Genomic DNA, 23,799 nt, shown 5'->3' on the forward strand with positions numbered 1-23,799 from the left:
TATTAAATTCCATTGTTGCTTTTTCTTTCCCAGGGCAAACCAAAGCAACTTACAACCAAACAGACTGACAAATATCCATGGGCCAGACCAGGAGCGCCCACACCGCCTCCCACAAGAGACAGCGATCTTCCTTTAAAGCTTCAAATGGCCTCAGACCCGTATACCTGAAGGAGCGTCTCCACCTCCATCATTCAGCCTGGACACTAAAGTCCAGTTCCAAGGGCCTTCTGGCAGTTCCCTCACTGCAAGAAGTGAGGTTGCAGGGAACCAGGCAGAGGGCCTTCTTAGTAGTGGCGCCTGCCCTGTGGAACGCCCTCCCATCAGATGTCAAGGAAATAAACAACTATCTGACTTTTAGAAGACATCTGAAGGCAGCCCTGTTTAGGGAAGTTTTTAATGCTTGATGTTTTATTGTATTTTTAATATTTTGTTGGAGGCTGCCCAGAGTGGCTGGGGAAACCCAGCCAGATGGGTGGGATATAAATAATAAATTACTATTATTATTCCCTCACGCCTCAGAGGATGCCAACCTGAGAGGGCGGGCGAAATATATAATAAAATAAAATAAATGTCCAGTAGCACCTTAGAGACCAACTAAGTTTCTTCTTATTGCGAGAAGTGAGGTTACAGGGAACCAGACAGAGGGCCTTCTCAGTAGTGGCACCCACCCTGTGGAACGCCCTCCCTTCAGATGTGAAGGAAATAAGTAGCTATCTTCTCTTTAAAAGAAATCTGAAGGCAGCCCTGTTTAGGGAAGTTTTTAATATTTGATGCTGTATTGTTTTTAACACTTGATTGGAAGCCACCCAAAGTGATAAATTATTATTATTATTATTATTATTATTATTATTATTATTATTATTATTATTATTATTATTATTATTATTATTATTATTAGCTTTCGTGTGCATGCACACTTTACTAAGGTGGGGCAGGAGAGGCCCACAGGCGAAACAGAGAGACCCGAGCTCCTTTTCGGGAGGGGCGTGGCTCTCAGGCCTGCCGAAGCCGAGAGGAAAGCTCAGTGGATGAGGAAAGAGGGCAGGCCCAAGCTCAGCCGCGAGCGGATTTGTTGGCGTCGTCACCAAGCTGGGCGGTGAGCGCCCGCCCAGCTTCGGCAGCAGTAGGCGGAGTTGGAGGGCGGGTTGTCACTCAAGAGGAGACATGGGCTGGGCTGGCGAGACAAAGGCAGAAAAGCGAGCGGCGGTGGGCGGAGTCTGAGTGCCAGGCAGTGCCGGCCGGTGTCTGGCCCGAGCGGAGGGGCGTGGCCTGAGCGAAGAGGGGCGGAGACTCCGGTTCGTCGCGGTGAGCTGAAACTTGCGGAGGAAGCAGCAGCCGCCAGAACTGAAAAAAGCCATGGCGGAGGCGGCAGCCGAGAAAGGTGAGCGCGAGCCGCGCCTGTCACGTGACCGTCGTTAGGGCACGTGACGGACTATGCGTTTCCTTCCCTCCCCGCTCTTCTTTTGCTTAATTGCCAATAAGAGAAAGAGGAAATCACGGTCCTTCATCCCTTTAACAGAGAATTGAAGAGCGCGCGTGCGAGGCTTTTTGCACATGCTCAGAGCTTCACTGCCCAAGCTCAGAATCGACCTCTTGATCGCTTGCCTGGAGGCCCTTTTTTTTTTTCCCCACACCTCTCCGGGCGTTAAAAATGATGTCTTGTACTCAAGCCCTGCTTAAGCCTTCCTCCTTGCCTCTACACTGAATTTCTTACGGGTTGAGCGGCGTGGTGGGCAGATTTCCTCCCCCTTCCCCCACTGAATATCGCCTGACGGTCATTTTAGAGGGGTTGTGTTTCTGTGTTTTGCCTTTGCCTTTAAGGAGTCCTTGCTTCTCTCTTGCTCCACTGAGTCTGTTTTTGTGGTCCCAGCTTGAGCCCAATATCGTATTTACATGAAGATTTATATTCTGCTTCTTAACTCGATGTCCTGTCAAATATTAAAACCTGGGAACATGTATATTGAAACTTCCAAGAAAATACAAAATAAACCTGCAGCAAATGCTCCCCTGCACGCACATTCAAATTATAAGCTTTGCAATGGTCAGTGTAAAGTTCCTTTCTGTGATTCCTGCCCCACCTCTTTTCTCTGCCAGGGAACCACATGAAAGTAGGGTCCCATTGAAATACACTGCAATATTTGATGTGAACATATTAGCTGCTTTCAGGGTGGTGATGTAAGTGCTCCCATAATTATGTTAGCAAGCAAAAACAGTGTTGTATCCAGCTTAGTTTTACTTAAGAGTAGACCCTTTATAATAATAATAATAATTTATTATTTATACCCAGCCCATCTGGCTGGGTTTCCCTTTGGAATTAATGTACCTAAGTTAGCCATGGCTATTAATTTCAAGAAGTCTACTCTTGAGTAGAACTAACATCAGCTGCAGCCCACAATTTCCAAGTGGGGCACAACTGCCTTAGTATCAATTGTTTCATTGCACATTGTAATTGTGAAACACAATCATGGGTAAAATTGCCATCTGTGAGACTTTCCCCCTCCCTTAGTTTTGCAACTTTTGCCTTATGTTCATTTTTGTCTGCAGCTTACTACAGATTCCTTGTGCTCTTCTTCAATTGCCTCCTGACCTTTGGCTCTTACTTCTGCTTTGATATCCCCAGTGTTTTGCAAGAGCAGTTTCAAGGGGTAAGTGCTTAGGTGGGAATGAGCAACAGTATTCTGTAAAAGGTCATATTGACTGCAGTCTTGAGACAAAATGGGTTGGTGGGGTATAAATACAAAATGTCTCTGAGCCCAAGTCTTTTCAAGCTGACCAGGTCAAAGAAGAGAGCTGTTTCCACAGCTGAAGAGCATATACAGTCAAGTTGTTGTTTAGTCGTTTAGTCGTGTCCGACTCTTCGTGACCCCATGGACCAGAGCACGCTAGGCACTCCTGTCTTCCACCGCCTCCCGCAGTTTGGTCAGGCTCATGTTTGTAGCTTCGAGAACACTGTCCAACCATCTCGTCCTCTGTTGTCCCCTTCTCCTTGTGTCCTCCACCTTTCCCAACATCAGGGTCTTTTCCAGGGAGTCTTCTCATGAGGTGGCCAAAGTATTGGAGCCTCAACTTCACAATCTGTCTTTCCAGTGAGCACTCAGGGCTGATTTTCTTAAGAATGGATAGGTTATATACAGTCATACCTCGGGTTAAATACACTTTGAGTTGAGAGCGTTCAAGTTGCGCTCTGCGGCAACCTGGAAGTAACGGAGCGCGTTACTTCTGGGTTTCGCCGCATGCGCAGACGCTCAAAATGATGTCATGCGCAGAAGCGGCAAAAAGTGATGCGCGCGTGCGCAGATGTGCTGTTGCTAGATACAGTTACCTCTAGATGCGAACGGGGCTCTGGAATGGATCCCATTCGTATCTAGAGGTACCACTGTATGTTGGAATTATTTTTGTTGCCTCCAGGACTCAAGCAAAACTGATAGTTTAAATGCCGTCACAGTTTCTACAGACTAGATTTGTACATCTTTGTCCAAAATGCAACATACCTGGAATTCATCTTCAGTTGGAGTACTTTAGACATCAGGGGAGGGGAACACATGACCTCCCAGATGTTGGACACCAACCCTCATCAGCCTCAGCCAGCATGAGCAATGGTCAGGGATGATTGTGGGAATTGTAGTCCAGCTACATGAGGTGTCTCATCCCTGGATTAGAAGGATTCATGACTGAGGATAAGTTTATCATTATGTGTACTAATGGAAAACTTAGTTCTGTGAGTGGCCAAAGTGGTACCATTTAAAGGAGAGGTATTGGCAGGCTCCAGGGAGACAATGAAGGTTTGCAGAACTCCACAAAGCTTCCCAATAAGGACTGAATGGGCCCAGTGGTCACAGAACACTGGTTTAGTGTTGGGAGGAGAACAAGATACAAGGTGAAGGTCTCTCTCAGCTCTCCAACTCTGTCAGGTAAGATCCTTTAAGTAGAGATAGACCTGGAATCTTTTGCATGCAGAGCACTGATCGGTTGCTGAGCTGTGGCACCGGCCTGTCCTAAAAGTATATGTCTTCTCCAACTATTTAAAGTCATTTTCCTCCTTTTGTATGAGGGCCAACCAGTTCCTACTCCTACCTATGATTCCCAAGAGTCCTAAGAGTTTCCTATAAGAAATAATCTTAGGAAATAGATACAGAGCACTAGCCCCCTAAGGCAAAACAGGCAGCTAGGTGTCTTGGAATCACTGAATCCAGATGTCCACCTACTCAACCCCTTGTTTATTTCTGGAACTCACTTCCTTTTACTCTGACTTGTTATATAGAACCTAACCTGTCCCAATGGCACGCACCACAATGGCACAGGGCATAATGGAACCGACTGTGTGGAAGGCCTGGGAATGACGCCTGAAGAGTACAATCTTCTGTATGCTATCTATGCCTGGACGTAAGTCATTCTTCTATATCTTCCTATATACATTAAAAAGTAAGGCTATTGGCATGCCTCAGTTTCAGGGGCTACTGATAGGCCAACTTCAGCGTGACAAATGGCAGATAGGCAAGTGAGAAAGTAGCATGGGGGGCAGGTGGCCCATGCGAGCTGTTTAACTCTGTGTGTGTGTGTGTGTGTGTGTGTGTGTGCGTGCTTCACAGTTCCATTTGGCCAATAACTCAATGAAGCTCTCGCCTCCATTAAATGCAACTGCAGCAAAGTTGGGCAGAGTGTAGAGGGGTACTTCACTGAGCAAACACCCCCTCCATTTATATTTATCTTTTAAGTATATCTATGTATATGTGGGGATGTATATGGGAAAGGCTGTCAGTGGCTGCTAACAATGTTGACTGAGTTCTCCTGTCAGAGGCAGCATGTATCTGAGTACCAGGTACTGGGAATCACAAGTGCAGAGGGTGCGGTGTTCTCCTGTCGTAGAATTGTAGAGTTGGAAGGGACCACAAGGATCATCAAGTCCAGTCCCCTGTAATGCAGGAATATTTTTGCCCAACGTGAGGCTCAAACCCACAACCCTGAAATCAAGAGTCTTATGCTCTACCAGCTGAGCTATAATCTGGGCTGGTATGCATCTGAGTACCAGGTTCAGAGGGTGCTATGTATTCAAGTCCTGTTTTTGGGCTTTGCATAGGGCATGTGGTTGGTTACTGTGGGAGCTGGATGTTAGACTAGATGGGCCTCTGGTCTGCTCCAGCAGGGCTCTTCTAACACAGAAACAGGAAATAAGTAGAAGCAAACACATTTATTTATTTTTTAAAAAACCAATAACTCTTTTTTTCTTTTGTTTCCCATAGCAATGCACTGGTGGTGATCATGGCTGGCTTTTTAATTGACAAACTGGGAAATCGCTGTAAGTTCTGAGGCGTTGAACTATGGCTGATTGTTCGCCCTCCCCACTTGACTTCTTGCTTTCAGAGGTCATCTGGTGAATCCATTCTGTGCGCTCCTTTGTTTTCCATTTGTTTTCTGTGACGCAGTTGGCAAGGATGCAAAAAGGGACTTTTTGTTATGCGGCACTCAGTATACTTGGCCGCCTAAGTCATTTAGGGCTTTAAACACTAATATGAGCACTTTGAATTGGGCCCAGAAACAAACTGGAAACCTTTGAATCTGTTTTAGAAAGGTGTTGTGTGCATTGGAATAAACCTGTGTGAATTGGAATATATCTGTGCACAGTTTATGGTTGATGCCAGCATTTAACAGAACAACCCAAACTGTGGGAAAGTGCCCACTGGTGATACACCAGCTTACCAGTATACCTGAAGGAGCATCTCCACCTCCATCGTTCAGCCCGGACACTGAGGTCCAGCTTCAAGGGCTGCGGGAAGTGAGGTTACAGGGAACCAGGCAGAGGGCCTTCTCAGTAGTGGCACCCGCCCTGTGGAACGCCCTTGCATCAGATGTCAAGGAAATAAACATAGACTTTTAGAAGACATCTGAAGGCAGCCCTGTTTAGGGAAGTTTTTATTGTTTTTTAATATTCTGTGGGGAGCCACCCAGAGTAGCTGGGGAAACCCAGCCAGATGGGTGGGGTATAAATAATAAATTATCATTATTAAAAGCCACTGTGTCCAAACCCCAGTTCAGGAGATACTGAAGCTGGCAGAGTGTATTTCTGCCAATGTGGGATTTCCTCTGCTAGCGGTTCTCCAGGTGTGCTGTTTCCCAGCTCAACACATCTGGAGATTGGATTAGTGGAGGCTAGTCCATTAGAGCGAATGGGGCAGTGACCAGCCAACTCAGTCTGCCCTCAGCTCACCCCCACCTGTCTTATGTTCTTTCTTACAACCACCCCAGGAGGTAGCACTGGTTGTCAACTTCATCCTCCTTAGTCTCAGTGTTGCCCTTGTGGAATTCAGTGGGGAGGAGGATGGGGACAGAGCTGCAATTACCTGTCATTGGCTCTGTCTCCACTTTACTCTGGCTTCACATACCATTGGCCTACTGCCTTATGCCCTGCCATTTGCAATGGGCACAAGCTGCCACTGGTTTGGATTACACAATATCACAGGAAGAGTGTTCACTGAGATGTGCCCGTTAGCAGCAAACCAGAGACATGCAAAATGGGCCAGTAATGTTTCCCTGTTGGATGCCATTCCAATTAATAGACAGGCATTGCATGCTCAAGTCTTATCGAAATAGTCATAGACCTGGATCCAAGAACTGGCATCCTATTACTCCTCCAGTTTGCATAGTTGTTAAAAGCCCATTTGCCTTGATTTAATGAACTTCTTCCATCATCTTCTTCCCTAGTTGGTGTATTTCTCTTCTCTTTCCTCACTGTCCTGGGATCATCCATATTTGCCCTGGGCTCTCACTTCAGAGGAACTCCGTACCTCTTGCCGCTGATGCTGACGGGCAGGTTGCTTTTCGGCTCTGGAAACGGGTCGCTGACAAGTAAGGAGAGAAAGAAATCTTTTTTTCAGTTAAGACAGGGGTGGCTTAATTTTGTAGATTTTAATTGCTGTGCATTGCCTTGGGGAATCGGGGAATCCAAAGTCATATGTGTTTTTCATGGATAAATGTCTGAACTGCTGATTGGAGATGCTCTGGTTTCCATTTCTGGTCTTTTCCCTTCTAGTGTTCACATGGTTTCACATTTAGCTTTTTTGTTTTTTATTGTTTGTGACTGTTCTGTTCACTACCTTGAGTATTTTACGAAAATATGGGCTATAGGTTTTGTTATCAACTCTTCTCCATTTTCAGCATCTATCTTTTTCATGAAATCACTTAATAACACTGCTGTCTTCTCTGCTATTTGAGTTGTGCAGAATCGTATCACAGCCTTCTGGTTCAAGGGGAAGGAGTTGGCTCTGGCGTTTGGGCTAACACTCTCCTTTTCCCGGCTCGGAAGTGTCCTCAACTTCTTCTTCACCCAGCAGTTTGAAAGTCACTTTGGCATCCAGTGGACTCTCTGGGGAGGTGAGTTTCATGTCAGCTTGCCTCTACAGTAGGGGCCTGAGAACCTGAGGGTTCACATTCCATTCTGGACAACTTTCTATGGCCCACATACCAGTGGTCCATGTGGTCAGAGGCAAAAGTGGTCAGAGCAGCGAACATGAATTTCCCCTTTGTACAGTAGGCCGTTTTCTACATATACTCGCACTCTCTCTGCTCTATGCTCCATCCTGGCAAAACAAGAAGCATTATCAGAGTCCCAGGGAACGTTCCAGCCAGACCAAAACAAACAAACTCAAGCAGGGCTAGTGAGAGATGTGACTAGAGAGAGTGTGCGGTCTGGGGAGAGTTCCAGGGGCTTGATAGAAAGGCTGGGATGCTGTGTTGCCCCCCCCCCCAGCCTTAAATTTCCCATTCCTGAAATGGAGCCTTTCAAGAAGGCCAGTTTATATTGCAGCGAATACACTGTGTCATCCCTCAAGCAAGCACTTCTGTGTCCAAAATACCATATTTTCGCCAATAGGAAGTAGCAATGCTTGTACAATATGATTCTTGACTTGGTTATTAGGCCCGTTGCAATGTGAACTGCTGTCTGGAATGTGGCTGCATGAGTGTGCAGGCAGCTACATACACTAGTGCCCTATGGCATCAGTGGTGATGAACAATGCAACTCTTAATGCACTTCCAAGTAGGAATTGTGCTTTGGTGCTAGTAGGGGTGGTCATCCTGCAAAGATGACCCTAACTGACTAAAATATGTGTGTGTGTGTTGCGGTGGGAGAAGACCCTTGCCAGTTTCACCTCTCTAGTATTTTTTTCTTTGCAATTAGCTGGGCTTCCTGTCCCCAAATGAACCCAAACCATGTTCTTGTCTAACACACCCTTAAAGCATTCCAGTAATCACAGTTCCACCCATCAGTTGTTCCTCTCTGCCTGCAGGGACTTTGTTATGTGTCCTGGGCTTTCTTTCTGCTGTCGTCGTCAGTGTGCTGGACAAGGTGGGCATGAAGCAGCTTGGATTGGATGGAGTTATCCAGCAAGAGTCCAAGAAAGTGGTACGTGAGGCAGAAGTTGCATTGAGCCACATATGCTTGGTTTTCCATTGTGAGCTTTGTGTGCAAAGCCCGAGAGCCTCATTTATCACTGGCAGCCAGGAGAGGGAGCAAGTGCCTTTTAGCAAAAGTCTCCAAGCTGTAGCTCCCCAATTTTCTTTCTCTGCAAAGAGGGGGTGGTGTGCCTGTGACCCTGAAAGCTTTTTGCCCATCAAGTATGTTTGACTGGCAGCTGTTTGGCCCATCTAGGACAGCACCACGAATTTGGACCCTGATTTGAGTCAACAGTGACCTGGAGTTTTGGTTCTCATTGCCATGGCATGATGTAATCTTGTTTGTGGGGACCCTTTTTTGCTCTGCAGCTTCATGCACTGTTGGTTTATTACTGGAAGAACAGGAAAGGGTCTCTTTCCCCCCTACATTCAATGTAGGGAGCCCCTATTGCAGGCTGTAAAGATACTGGCATGAACTAACAGAGCCAGATTTGAATGAAACCTCAATGCACTAGGCTTAGTGCTGGATTTATGCACAAGCTAAGTAATCCACAGCTTACAACCCCAATATATATATATATATATATATATATATATATATATATATATATATATCACTGCATCCCAAGTTTTACATATTGATTTTTTAAAATAAAGGAAACTGGGAAATAGAGCCTATGATATGATACCTGCTCTGTCCCTGAGCTAGTGTTGTCACAGAATATTTCCGTTCTTATCCTTCCTGACTAAAAAGGTATAATAATAATCTGTGTGTTGATCCTCTTTCCTTAGGTAGTAGTGGTGAAAATTCAGCCCTAGAGCAGGGATGGAAAACCTGAGGCCCTTTAGGTAATGTTGGACTTCACCTCCCATCAGCCAGAGCTGGCATGACCAGTGGGAATTGTAGTCCAGGGACACCTGAAGGGCCACAGATTCCTCATCCCTGCCCTGGAGCTTTTAACCTTCAGAGTTTTGGATGAGGACATGGTGCCATTTGCGTAAGTTACAGGAAATCTCTTAGAAGCAGACTGACAACTGAACCAATGACTTGGGAGACGTAGCCTGGACAGTCATCTGCTTGAGATGCTTTATATCTGGATCTCCTGCATGGAGCAGCGAGGTGAACCAAATAGTTGAAAAAGACCCTCCAACTCTGTGATTCTATGATGTGCATTTTATTTTTCTCTAATTGGCAGCGGGTTCAGGATGTCCGACACCTACCACTTCGCTATTGGCTCCTGGTCCTGACCATCATGTTTTTCTACAACGGGATCTTTCCTTTCGTGGCGGATGCCAGGTAAACGGTTTACTGTGGTGGTTTTAGTGACTTGTCCCAATGCTGAGGTTTGGTTGAAGCTGGAAGAAGTATGAATGTTAATAAGTGAGTGAGAAGTGGACAGAATGGCCCAAACTCACTGGGCAGCAGAGTCCCCTCTACTACATTAGTTTTGTCTAGCTCTGCCTTGCCAATCTGGTTCTCATATGTGGCCCTAGAACAAACTAGGCCTAGAAGGGTTCAGGATTACTAGTTTCCAAAGTATTCCCTGTTGGCAAATCAATACCATTCCCGTTGGACTTAAAACTTGTAGGATGAACTGTGATTTAATGGCTGCACTGGCTGCTGGTCCATTTCTGGGCCCAGTTCAAAGTACTGGTACACACCTTCAAAGCAGGGATGAAGAGCCTGTGGCCAAGTGTTGCCAGCTACAACTCCTGTATCACTGGCCATGCTGCTGGTGCCAGTTGGGAGTCCAACATCTGGAGGTTTGCAGGGTTCCCCATCCCTGCTTCAAAGTACTTTATGGCTTGGAACCAGGGTAGATGAAGGTCTGGCTTTTTGCTTCTGTTGCATGAGATGATTATCAGAAGACTGTCTTTCAATGTCTTATGAAGCATCTCTGATTTCAAAATACAGTGGTACCTCTGGTTATGTACTTAATTCATTCCAGAGGTCCGTTCTCAACCTGAAACTGTTCTTAACCTGAAGCACCACTTTAGCTAATGGGGCCTCCCGCTGCTGCCACGCCGCCGGAGCCCGATTTGTGTTCTCATCCTGAAGCAAAGTTCTTAACCTGAGGCAATATTTCTGGGTTAGCGGAGTCTGTAACCTGAAGCATATGTAACCCGAGGTACCACTGTATAGTAAAAACCATATACATATATTTTTTTAAAAAAGCATTCTAAAACAGATAAAACATTCTAAAACATTAAATGCATTCTCTCAGCCAGTGACCTCAGGAACAGTGCATTGTAGCCATCCAATGTCTGGGTAAACGGGAATGTTTTAAAATTCTTGCTAAGCCAATAATGAGGGAGACAGACACACCTCATCTCATTACTATGTCAGGTAAGCTGCTTTGGGAAAGTTCTTCAAGGATGGGAGATAAATCCTAATAACAACAGCAGCAGCAGCAACTCCTCTTCCTCGAGCGGGAGGGTAGATACCAAAGGCCTGATACCTTTGCAGAGCTTTCAGAAGTCATTAATTCTGGAAAGAGTCCTGCTTTCAATACATCCTGAGTGGCTCCAGCCAAAAAGCCCCCTGGCACCCAGCCAACTTCTTGGGCTGTGCTTGGTCTTCAAAGTGCCCTACATGGCAGTTCTTGGCTCATATTGCAGCTTCCTCAGGCTGGGGCTCCTTTTCCTTGTCTTGGGAGATCTCATCCTTTCTGATTCCACCTTAAAATGCTGTGACCTTGGCAGATTTCCTGCACTGCTCTTCTACATCAGCAAAACGTGTATTGATTGGAGGGGTTGAGATGTGACGTTAAGCCATTGGTACAGTGAGACAATTTTAGAATCTGGACTTAATGGGTCTTTTTTTTTAAGGGGGGTTGTTGTCTTTAGATGGTCATGTGTATTACGCCACTTACTATGAAATGTGGCAAGCTAGCCATGCTGTGTTTTGGGGGGCTTCCACCTCATTCTTTTGACGTCTGCCTCAAAAGTCCTCCCCTGATAGCACCACTATGTTAGGTAAGTGCAAAGCCGAACAGGAGTTTTGCTAGGGATTTAAAGACTCTGGTCACAGGCATGGTCTACGGCAGGGGTAGCCAATGTGATGGCCTCTAGATGCTGTTGTACCATAGCTCTGATCAGCCCTGGGCAGAAGGCCAGTTTATCAAAAAACGTTGTTTTTATTCTCAGGGAGCTCTAGCAATTGTAGCTTTATAAGGGAATGAGGATCTCCTAATAGCTCTCAGAACCCTTAGGAAGCTGCAGGATTCCCTGGGGGAAGCCATGACTGTTAAACAGTACTTAAAATATATGGTGCAGATGTGGCTATTTGTCTGCAGAGGCCCTTGGAAAAAAGCAAGGCAGAAGAGCTCAATTGTTTCCATATGGATAAAAAGGAAACCTTTCTGTCATGTGATCTAGAATCTTAATGGGGTTCTCTCTCCTGCAACCCTTTCCAGCAAGTTTATCCAAGATAAGTATCCTGGCTATACCCAACAGGCAGCTGCTTACATTGCTGGGGCAGTTTACGACAGCTCCCTTGTTCTCTCAGCGGCAGTCGGCATACTGATCGTAAGTACTTGTGTCACTGGCTTTGGTGTAACGCTTGGGCGGTGGTTGGAATTCCTTGACATGGTTTCTGCAGGGCAAGAGCTGCACATTCAGCTATTCCACTGGAGTAGCAGGATTTTGCAAATCGAAATGAGGAGGGCTGGGTTTTGGAACCTGACCACAAGTTAGATCAAATCATAGATTGGATTGCTTTTATATATATTTTTAAAAAGCCTTACAATGCACTGTATTTTTCCGTGTATAACATCCCCCCGTGTATAAGACGCCCCCTATTTTGGGGGATGCAAAATTAAGAAAAGGGGGGAGGCTTGCCCACAGTTGTTGAGTTTTGGGGGGCTGGTTTGCCTAGATCGACAATTGGTATCGCACGCGTCACCAATTCCGCCAATCATCTGCCCGCTCGCCAACATCAGTCGCCAATCGACAGCAGCATTTGCTGCAGCCACTAATCACCTGCCAAATCGCCACTAAAAATCTCCTGCTCACGGCAGCAACCAATCCCATTTCTGACATTATTTTATAAGAAAAAACCCTCGTCTTATACACAGAAAACTATGGCATTTTAGACAACCAAGCAGATCGCCAAGCATTACAGCAGTGTATGTAGAATTATTACTTTTTCTTCATTTTTCAGGATTATGTTGGACTGAGAGGTGTATTTGCCGTTGGCTGTGCAGTGCTGACTTTGCCCGTCTTTGCCCTCTTGGCTTTCACGTTCGTTCCTCCACTTGTCTCTACCATCTGGCTGGGCATTACCTACTCCTTTGCAGCCGTAAGTCATCAGAAATGTGATGTTATTTCCCCATTCCTGGTTTCTGCTTCCCTAGAATACATGGGATAGGTTCGACATCATTTACCTAGCGCCTGGCTCATTAGAGGAAGTTTCCATGTTCCCTCTTTTAGGTACATGGGTGGAAACAAAAGCCGAAGCTGAAAAAAATCCATTCCCCCTAGTTTAACAGTCTTACTTCTCAAATCACCTATTTTCTCACTGTTTCTGTTGTTTTAATCACCTCTTAACAGGCTAGCATGTGGCCCTCTATACCCCTTGTGGTCCCCCAGGCAACCTTGGGAACAGCCATGGGGCTTGCAACATCCGTACAGATGATTGGAATTGGCCTCTCTAATGTGATTGTGGGACGGATTCTGGGAACAAAGTCGAGGTGAGAATAGTTGCTTTTCTTCCTCCCTCACAGTTGTGCCGTCAAAAAAAGGACACCATTGTCACCATCACTCCTGAACCCCAGATCCCATGTTGCTCACTCCTGAACCCCAGATCCCAAGGCTTGGGGATGGGATCACAGCCAGGAAGGCTGGCGGGGCCGAAAGGCTTTGCTCCCCAGCGCCAGCATTTTAAAAGCTGTCCGGGATAGCAGGGAAGCGCTTCCCGCTATCCCGGACGGCTTTTGAAGGCAGGAGAGGCATGCCGGCAAGTCTCCGCCAGCAGCGGCAGCGCTGCCGCTGCTGGCGGAGCGCTCCGCGAAGCCTGGGCGCGCTAATGTTAGCGCGCACAGGCTTCGGCAGGCGGACAAGTCTCGGCCAGCAGCGGCAGCGTTGCCGCTGCTGGCGGAGCGCTCCGCGAAGCCTGGGCGCGCTAATGTTAGCGCGCGCAGGCTTCGGCAGGCGGGCAAGTCTCGGCCAGCAGCGGCAGCGTTGCCGCTGCTGGCGGAGCGCTCCGCGAAGCCTGGGCGCGCTAATGTTAGCGCGCGCAGGCTTCGGCAGGCGGGCAAGTCTCGGCCAGCAGCGGCAGCGTTGCCGCTGCTGGCGGAGCGCTCCGCGAAGCCTGGGCGCGCTAATGTTAGCGCGCGCAGGCTTCGGCAGGCGGGCAAGTCTCGGCCAGCAGCGGCAGCGTTGCCGCTGCTGGCGGAGCGCTCCGCGAAGCCTGGGCGCACTAATGTCAGCGCGCGCAGGCTTCGGCAGGCGGGCAGAGGTCCGCGAAGCCTTGGCCGGACAGCTTTTGAAGGCAGACGGGGGGAGCAAAGACTTTCGCCCCCGCCAGCCTTCAGAAGAGGTCCAGGACCTCTTCTGAAGGCTGGCGGGGGGCAAAAGTCTTTGTCCCCCCTGCCTGCCTTCACAGGGGCTTTTAAATCGCCCTGGACAGCGGAGAAGCCCTCCGCTGTCCCGGGGTTTTTTAAAATGCCCTTGTCCCCCCCCCCCCAGCCTTCAGAAGAGGTCGGGGGACAGACTGTCCCCGGACCTGGTCTGAAGTCGGTTTCCCTAGGAACGCATTAATTGATTTTCAATGCATTCCTATGGGAAACCGTGCATCGCAAGACGAAAAACTCGCAAGAAGAAGAAACTTGCGGAACGAATTAATTTCGTCTTGCGAGGCACCACTGCATATGGCAGCCCACATTGGAAGTGTTGAATTTTTTGCAAATTTCCAAAAAACTTCAATTTTGGGTGGGGGGAGATTTTGAAAAAGAAAAAAAAAAAGCAGCCCACAACTTTGGCCAAAAATTAATAATTCCAGATTTTCACTTCTTGAAAAATGGCAACCCTACTACATGAGGGGATGTAAGTTCTCAAGCAATTGGCTGTCTTGTTTGCCATATGTACATTTATTATTATTTACCTTGCAGTGAGTTAAAGATCCCATTGTGGCGATGGCAACAGATGATGGTCTTCATGCTGGCAAACACCATCGCTTGCATTGTTGCCTCTGTCAGCCTCAACATAGTGGACAAGAAGCAGGTAAGGATCAGTATTTGGGGCATTTGCCATAAAGAAGCCTAATTCTGTTCCACATTCCTGCCTGATAATATATTTTCTTTTTAAAGTTCTGTCCCAAAGATTGCCTAAGGAAATCATCATAATGCACAGCCAAGATTGGCTAAAATTTCAGAACCCCAAACTGGGCCATTAAGAAGACTGGTGGTGGCAGCAAAGTTCTGCCCAATTCTTTTGATTTTTGGTCCTCTCTCATTCTTTATGCCATATGCTAATAAGTCAGGTTCCCCCAGCAAAGATGCTGTTGTGCAGGTAACCCGAAATCCTAGCAAAACAATACCACTGCATGTTGGTTTTTAAAAATTCAGTTGTTGCTAATTAAAAAAACATTGAATGACTTTATGCAAAGCCACGAGGTTCCACACTGTATCCAGAAATGGAGGATTTTGACTTACTGCATTTTCTAGTAAGGAATAAATGTTTTAGGGAGTTGGTTTTAGTTCTAAAGCACCTTTTTCATGAGAGAACTGTAGAGCAGGAGAGGAAGCAGGTCGCTAGACAAATGAGTCTTAACTTTAGACAGACCCAGCCTGACTCCAGTTATTACTGCTAATTACTTTATTTAAAATAGAGATGAGGAGCTTGCAGCCTTTACCTCTTGCTGCTAGGGGTAACCAAAATTGATATGGCTTGTGGGTGGTGGCAGATATGTTAAAACTTCTCCCAAGTTCTCTGCTGCTGCTGTCATTGCGACCAACTTCCCTGAATATGTTGGGATTCGCAGGATACTGGATAAGTCTGCAGGCTTCAACAGGATGATGCAATACTCTGCTGGGTCAGAGTGACTCAGCAGGAGTGTGATTAGTGTAATTGGCTATCACCTGTTTTAAAAAGGAAAGCCTGTTTAACAGGGGGTTGGTGGTTGTGCTGTAGTGTGGTGGTGCTGTGGTGGAGAGTATTCGTTTGTAAGTACTCTGTATGGACTGTTTCTTTTGTATATAGCCTGTGTATAACTCACATTAAAAAGGACTGCACTGAAAAACCTGGAACTCTTAGTGCTTTGCTGAAAACGCCGCGTGGAATACGCGACAGGGTTATGGGCCCAGCACGCTTCCGCTGCGCAAGAGTACAGGTGGCAGTTATCTAGCCGTGGGTGCTGGAGGTGAGCTGCAGGGATGGAGCAGTCCAGAACTGGCGTGTTGCTGGGGCAGCTGACGGCCACGAACTACAGCACCTGGTCGGTCCGCATGCAACACTTCCTCAAGCGTGAGGGCCTGTGGAAGGTGGTGGAAACTACACCGCAGCCCCCTGAATGGGATGAGGACGATGAAAAGCTGGCACTAGCAGAGGCCCAGCTTGAAAAGGATGAGAAAGCTTTGGCTACGATCATCCTTGGAGTGGACGACAGCCAGCTAGTCTACGTAGCTGATAAGGTGACGGCAAGTGAGGCGTGGAATGCGCTCAAGGCTGTCCATGTGCGAGAGACAGCTGGCTCACTGATAACACTGACCAGGAGACTGTACCGGTGTCGGAAGAAACCGGGGGACTCCCTGGTAAACCACCTAAAATTCCTAACAGGCTGTTTCCAGGAGCTAGCCTTAAGAGGGAGGCCTGTGGGGGAAGAGGACAAAGTCTTTATAGTCCTGAGTTCCCTTGATGACAGCTATGATATGCTGGTCAACTCCCTCGAGTCTGTAGAGACTGATAAGCTGACTCTGGAATACGTGACCGGGCGGTTGTATGCAGAGGAGGACAGGCGTGCAGAGCGAAAGATGACCTCAGCCCAGCTGTTGGAGCATCCCAGAGGGAACAACAGCCGGGAAGAGCAGAGGTGTCGGGAGCCGGAGAAACAGCCAGGAGGAGCTGCTGCAGACCAGCCGGTGGTCAACAAAGTAAAAAGGTGTTTTTGCTGCAAGTCCAGTGGGCATCTGCTTCGGGACTGCCCGAGAAAACAACAAAAACAGCAGAAGCACAGGAGGCAGCAGAGAGAGTCTACCGCTTGGGTGTCTGCAGATGGTCAAGAAAATGAGGAACTGTGGGTTTTGGACAGTGGAGCTTCTCAAACCTTTTGTAAAAGAAAAGGATTGCTAACTGATGCTAGGGCTTCAAACAAAAAACACGTAAGTCTTGCTACGGGCCAGAAAGCTAATGTGGTTTGTGAGGGGGAGGTTGTGTTCCCACAGCTGGGACACACATTCAGGAATGTGTTGTGTGTGCCTAGTTTGCAAAACAATCTCCTGAGCATTCCTGATTTGGCAAAAGCAGGCTTTGAAGTAAATTTTGTGGGAGACCAGTGCCAGATAAAGCAAAATGGGGCAGTGTTGGCAAATGCTAGCCTTAGAACTAATATGTATGTACTGCAGTGTGAATCTAAGGTTGCGAATGTGCAAAATGTCCCGACCCATGATATGTGTATTCATCTCCTGCACAGGCGTCTGGCACATGCTAGCTATAAGGTGCTAAACAAAACATTGGAGTTGTGTGGGGGGATGAAAAACATTAAAAGTTGTGATAATTACTTAGACTGCAATATCTGCAAGGAGGTTAAAAGCAGGGCTTGCCCAGTAGCAAGAGCAAGCCAGAGAGAAACCAAAAAACCACTGGAGTTGATCCATGCTGATGTAACTGGTCCTTTTCCACCTAGTGTCTCCCACAACAAGTACTGTTTGATCCTAGTGGATGATTTTTCTAGATTTGGCTGGGTCTATCCATTAAAGCAAAAGTCTGACGTTGCCCAAACTTTGAAGTTCTGGGTAAGAAGGGTAGAAAGGCAACTTGGTGAAAAGGTGTCCTCTATTCAATCAGACAGGGGAGGGGAGTTTATGGCAAGCTCCCTAAGAAACTGGTTGCATTCCCAAGGGATTGAACATAGGCTTACCAATGTGGCAACGCCTCAGGAGAACGGAGTAGCAGAGCGTAGGGGAGGCGTCTTGCAGACACAAATGAAAGCATTGTTAGCAGATGCAAATCTTCCAATTAAGTACTGGGCTGAAAGTATTAAGACCGCAAATTATATTGGGAATCGCTTGTGGTCAAGGGTACTAGATGACATACCCTATAAAATTCTCTATAACAAAAGTCCCAGTTTGCAACATTTAAGAATCTTTGGGACAAAGGCATGGGTTGACATACCTGTGAAAAACCGAAGAAAAGGTGGGAAAAGGGCACAGCAGTTGCTATTTCTTGGGTATGAAAGTGGTACGAAAGCCTACAGGTTTGAAGATGATAAAAACCTTTTGAGTTATAGTCGATCAGCCAGCTTTAATGAGCAAAGAAATTGGCCCAAGATACATGCAAACCTGCTGCCAGAAAAAGTTTTACTGCCGAGCATACCTGATAAGGCAGCTGAAACAAAGCTAAGAATTGGCAGCTCTCCCAAAGAAACTGAAAGGGAGGAGGTAAAGGTTGAGCATTTTTCTCCAGCTGCTAGCATGGAGCAGGGGAGAGAAGAAAGTGCAACAGGGACAGGAGGAGGTAGATCTCCAGAGTCAATCCACCCCAAAAGCAGTCCTGAAGGTAGCCCAGGGGGTGAGATTAATGAACCAAGGAGGTCTGCAAGAAGTAATAAAGGTCAACCTCCAAACCGTTATGGGTTCCCAGCCACCATAAACCAGGTTTGTGTAACTGAGCCAGAAAACTTTGAAGAAGTGCAAGAGTTACCTACTCTAGAGAAAGAGGCGTGGTTAAAGGCAATGCAGGCAGAGTATAACTCTCTGCTAAACAACAATGTGTTTGTACCTACAGAATTGCCTGAAGGTAAAAAGCCCATAAGCTGTAAGTGGGTTTTTAAAGTGAAAAAGCTGGCTGATGGTAGTTGTCAGAGGAAAGCCAGGTTGGTTGCACGGGGCTTTACACAGAGGAAAATGATACATTATGATGAAGTGTTTGCCCCAACAGCAAAGGCTGAAACAGTAAAATCAGTTTTAGCAATGGCAAGTCTGAGAGGGTTAAAAGTTAATTATTTTGATGTTGCCTCAGCATATTTAAATGCTCCTATTGACGCCGAGGTATATTTACAGCAAATACCAGGTTATGAGCTAGAAAAAGACAGCATGGTGTTAAAACTGCAAAGGGCACTATACGGTTTACACCAAAGTGCACGTCTATGGCATGAATGCATAGACACAAGTTTGAAAAAGATGGGATTCAAACAAAGCCTGGCTGATTCCTGTTTATATTCAGCAATGGTGCAAGGAAGTGTTTGTTATTTACTTTTGTATGTTGATGATATCTGTCTAGTAACAACTGCACAAAAGCAAGTGTCTTGGTTTATAAACAGCCTAGGTAACAAATACAAGCTGAAGTATTTGGGAGAGATTCAGAATTACTTAGGAGTAGAGGTTCAGAGAAATGAAGAGGGCGTTTACTCTCTGAGTCAGAAGGAAAAAATCGAAAAGTTACTGAAGACATATGGAATGGAGAGGGCAAATGAGTTTGACACTCCCATAACTACCCAGTACAAAAATGAACCAGAAGGGCAAAAATGTGAGAATGCAGCAGCGTTTCATTCTCTGTTGGGTTCTCTGTTATATTTAAGTTGTTGGACAAGACCCGACATAACATTGGCAGTGCACATGTTAAGCCAAAGAAGTGCAGACCCGGCTCAGAGAGATTGGGTAGCACTTAAAAGAATCCTAAGGTATCTGAAAGGCACAAAAGATTACAAACTGGTGCTGGATACAGGATATGATCAGCAAGTGTATGCGTACGCTGATGCCAGCTGGGGGGACAGAGAAAATGGAAAGTCTACCACTGGCTATGCCATATATATTGGAAATGCCCTGGTTCAGTGGAAATCCCAGAAACAAACATTTGTTGCCACAAGTACTTGTGAAGCAGAGTACTCAGCCATAAGCGAATGTGTATCACAAATAGAGTGGTTTGCTTGCCTAACAAAAGAGCTTGGAATACCTTCTGAAATGCCAATCACTGTGCTAAGTGACAACATGGCTGCACAACAACTTGCTAACCAACAGAATTTTAAGAGCAAAAGTAAACATATTGCGATAAGATACGGAAATGTGAAAAATGCTTTGGAAAGAAATGTGTTAAAGGTACAGCACTGTAACACAAAATGTAATGTGGCAGATTTGTATACAAAATGTTTGGATGCTCCTAAATTTCGAGACTTAAGAGAATTATTGGGTCTCAAGCCTTTGACTTAAGGAGGAGTGTTGGGATTCGCAGGATACTGGATAAGTCTGCAGGCTTCAACAGGATGATGCAATACTCTGCTGGGTCAGAGTGACTCAGCAGGAGTGTGATTAGTGTAATTGGCTATCACCTGTTTTAAAAAGGAAAGCCTGTTTAACAGGGGGTTGGTGGTTGTGCTGTAGTGTGGTGGTGCTGTGGTGGAGAGTATTCGTTTGTAAGTACTCTGTATGGACTGTTTCTTTTGTATATAGCCTGTGTATAACTCACATTAAAAAGGACTGCACTGAAAAACCTGGAACTCTTAGTGCTTTGCTGAAAACGCCGCGTGGAATACGCGACAGAATAAGGCCACTAGGGTGTAATTATGACCAGGAGGTAACGCTTCTCAGGCAGACCTGACAGAATGTGATTCCTGCTTTATATGGTGGTGAAATAGGGTTTGGAAAAATCATAGTCTAGCACCCCAAAAACCCAAAATAATGTCTAGTTTCATTTTCCTGAATTCTTTTTCTAGGGTGGAACATTGAACCGTTCAACAAAGCGCTCATCAACAGAGGAGCCTGCCAGGCAGCCTGTAGACACAGCCCCACTCCTCAGTGAGGTGGAAGATGAAGGATCCATCAACTAGGAAGCCCTCTGTGGGCTACTGTCTAATATTTCATTAAGGAATCTAAACATAAGTCCAACTTACAGTACAGTCCCTTTTTAGGCCCTCGTATACATGTAAGTTGGGCTTATGTTAGGAATGAAAGGGAAATCTTACACTATGAGGTTCTACAAATCTGCCATGTGCCAAGAAAGCCTGTAATACTGCCTCTTGGGCACTGGAGCTGTTTAAGTGCGGTCATAGAAGAATACTTCAACAAGAGGACAGTTATATCCTGGCTCTCCAGTACAGGCAGAATTTTTCTGCATGTTGTAGTTTGAAAAGCACAGAAGCAACACTAATGGAAGTCAAATCCTACTGAAATCAATGGGAATTCAGTGAGTAAATTTGCAAGTTACATCTTTATCATATAAGACCCACTTAAGCATTGGGATATTCAAAACATGTCTTCTAAGAATCTCTGCTGCAGGCCTAGGTATCTATCCTGTTATTATGTTTGCAGGTAGTGTGGACATCCCCTTCAAATGTAGCACAATCTCTTGGCGAACGTGAACCTCAAAAAGCTATGGAATGAATAGGAGTCAATATTATTTCATGCTGGCTCATGCCCATGTCTTGACCTAATCCGTTTTCTATGACAGAGGCCCCAAACAAAACTTGATGTGTATGCACACAGATTCCTTGATATTAGCCAAAATAACAAATAGGAGCTGCAGCAAAATACTGCAATGTCGACTGCTCCAGTTCAAGGTTGTAAGACCACGAGAGCAGCCCTTGCTAGGTCTGTCCAAAGGCTCCTCCAGTCCTGTATTCCGTTTTCACAGTGACTAACCAGAAGTTTATGGGAAGCCCACAAGCATCACCTGAGCACAAGAGTGTTCTCTCTACCTGTCATTCCTGGCAGTTGACATTCAGAGGCATACTGCGTCTGAAAGAGAGGGAGACTACAGAGGAAAGGGCTATCACTACACCTTGTGGTAGTTCTAACTCTGCACTGTTAGGGTTGCAGTCAGCCATGCCCTTTTCCAGAACGCTTTATTCCATCCCAAGATGGCTACTCTACTGGGCATTTCCCTCAAGCTGCTACTATCTGCCTCTTGTAGTGCTTAGATTGACAACTGGAGAGTGAGCTTGCTATTAGTATATAGGACATACATGCACATGCAGTGGATGAAAAGAAATACTTTACTTATTTGATGGTTTTAGAATTCTTGACAAGCATAAGTCCAAATTGATCAAGATCCCCAATGGAGTAGTTTTCAGTGAGTTGGTTGCCTGCCTGCAAATTCCTACATTCTTGCATTGCTGGGAGTTGGACTAGATGACCCTTGGGCTCCCTTCCAACTCTACAGTTCTATGATTCTGTGAAACAGATAATGCTAGCACCTTCCTTCAGGCTATTAAATCTTGCCAAAACTTATCCATCTTTACATTCAAGAGCTTGGTGTGGAGCCAGCAACACAACATGTACTGGAAAAACAACTTCTTGGCTTTCATCCCAGGCTTTTACATGGATAATGTTGGCTGTGAGCTATTTGAATAACATATCTATAATACCAGGGGTGGTAGAATCTATGGCTGTCTAGATTATTGGTGGATTACAGCTTCCATTATGCCCAACTACTAGCCATTCTGGCTGGGGGCTTATGAGAATTCAACAATATATGGAATACTACAGGTTACCTCTGCTCTGCAGTAAAAATTGTTTAGAAAGCTGCATTTGACAAATGCCTTCAGTTTAATAAGTTTTCACCTAGGGGGTCTTACCTATTGCATGAATTTGGGCCTTGCCCAGTCTGCAAATGCCCATATGCAGAGAGCTTCCACCAACAATACCGTGTTTGGAGTAAAGTATTTTTTCCATACCTCCTATGAAGTTCTTGCTCTGCTGATGTCCAAAGAGTTGGGGCTTTTGTGCTCATGTAGCTTTCCAGCACACACCACATTAGTGTTACTAACACAGGACTGTTACAGAGAAAATACTTCCAAGTCTTCCAAAAGGAATAATGTACATCACTAAATATTCCTACTCCAGCAATGGGTAAGGTGGCAGCTATTACCAGCATTATCCTTCTTTGGTACTAGAGTTTAGTAATGTAAACATAAATTTATAGGAAAAGTGTAGGTCATATTTTTGGTCAGAAGGGTACAGAAAAATCTGAAGCAGGGCAGTACTTTGATTCTTAGAAGCCTCAAGGAGGCTTGTCAGATTAATAACACAAGTTAAAAATGTAGTACTCTACCCAGAACAACTTCCAGTCTTTCCCCCTTTGCCACGATATCTCTTTTTACACCTAGTGATTATGTACAGGAATTTCTACGCTATACTGCAACAACATTAACAGAATGCTGATTTTGGCTTGCTAACGCCACTAGGAGAAAGGAATTAAAAGATTTTTAATATTTCTTAAATGATTTCCTTGAAGTTGTGTGACCACACCAGTATTAAATCACTAGCACAAGTTGATTAACTTAATGACAACACTGCTCATTTTCAAGTACTGGAGAAAAGAGTATTGCTTAATGTTGCTGAGAGGTCAAATTAGGAACCATCTGCAGGCAACCAGAGAATTGTATTGAAAGGCAGCTACTATCTTCAGCTAATGTGAGGACAGAACAGATGGTACAGAAATGAATCCAATAAAGTTAACGCTTCTGTCCTAGTGATTGAAGACTGAGTCAGCCTTAACATATTTTACTGCAAAAGAAACATTCTGTTAGCAATATTAAAAAGTGAAGGAGGTAGAAAAACATTCCCCTCCTTGCATAGAGAGTATATATTTAGAAAATGGACTATTTATACTGTAACCTGCTACAAAGTTGTTGAGGTAGGGGTTAAGGTAAAAACTAGTCAGTGAAGGGTTTCAAGTCACTGTAGCATAGCTAATGACAATGCCACTTCACTGGCCAATAACACACAAAATAAAGTTCCGCGTATTCTGTTTACTTTTTCTTGCAATAGTACTGGCATCAGTGAATTTACACAGCAATGCATGGGGAACTCTTCTAATAACTTGCATAGCCAAATTGGATGGTGCTTCACTGAATACAAAAGGATAGGTCCCTTTTCTAAGATGCTTACAAAGTTGACAAAGGGGAAACTGAAGAAGGATGGGGATGAGGTAAACAAATGATATGCAGTTCATTCAGTTGCAAGTATTTGGGCTAAGGCACAGTAGGAATTGAAGAGGTTGTGCCAAACATGCTTCACAGAAGAGATGGATTTTTTGAGAGGATGGTATTGAAGGAACAGAGAAATGTCATTTAGAAGAATGGTAGCATGAGTTTGGGCTATGAACCACAGGTGTGGCAACTTCCAACTAGAAAAGGCCCTCCTTACAAATGTTGATTGTACAGACAGACACCTGAATCTCTTGATTCTGAATTAAGATACTTTCTATTTCAAACAATATTTGAATTTTATTCTCTGCCAAGAAATGGATGCATTCATC

At 45.5% G+C, this 23,799-nt stretch overlaps 1 protein-coding gene and 1 long non-coding RNA gene across 2 annotated transcripts; one reads left to right on the forward strand and one right to left on the reverse strand.

The window, feature by feature from the left end:
* The first annotated feature begins 1,095 nt into the window (after positions 1 to 1,095).
* LOC310692900 (lysosomal dipeptide transporter MFSD1-like) lies at positions 1,096 to 23,293 on the forward strand. The gene is made up of 13 exons (XM_083474435.1): positions 1,096 to 1,381; positions 2,545 to 2,645; positions 4,262 to 4,383; positions 5,241 to 5,296; positions 6,700 to 6,843; positions 7,210 to 7,368; positions 8,283 to 8,398; positions 9,585 to 9,685; positions 11,805 to 11,916; positions 12,551 to 12,688; positions 12,940 to 13,079; positions 14,499 to 14,610; positions 20,255 to 23,293. The coding sequence occupies exons 1-13, from the start codon at positions 1,357 to 1,359 to the stop codon at positions 20,366 to 20,368; spliced, it is 1,440 nt and encodes a 479-aa protein (XP_083330561.1). The 5' UTR covers positions 1,096 to 1,356; the 3' UTR covers positions 20,369 to 23,293.
* Positions 9,693 to 14,617, reverse strand: LOC310693002. Its single transcript, XR_014518950.1, has 3 exons — positions 14,492 to 14,617; positions 12,533 to 12,739; positions 9,693 to 9,744 (listed from the first exon to the last, which is right to left on the reverse strand). It is a non-coding gene; the product is annotated as an uncharacterized lncRNA (long non-coding RNA).
* Positions 23,294 to 23,799: the final 506 nt, after the last annotated feature.

This window comes from Podarcis liolepis (assembly GCF_965112155.1).
Source record: "Podarcis liolepis genome assembly, chromosome: 14".
Classification (NCBI taxonomy): domain Eukaryota; kingdom Metazoa; phylum Chordata; class Lepidosauria; order Squamata; family Lacertidae; genus Podarcis; species Podarcis liolepis.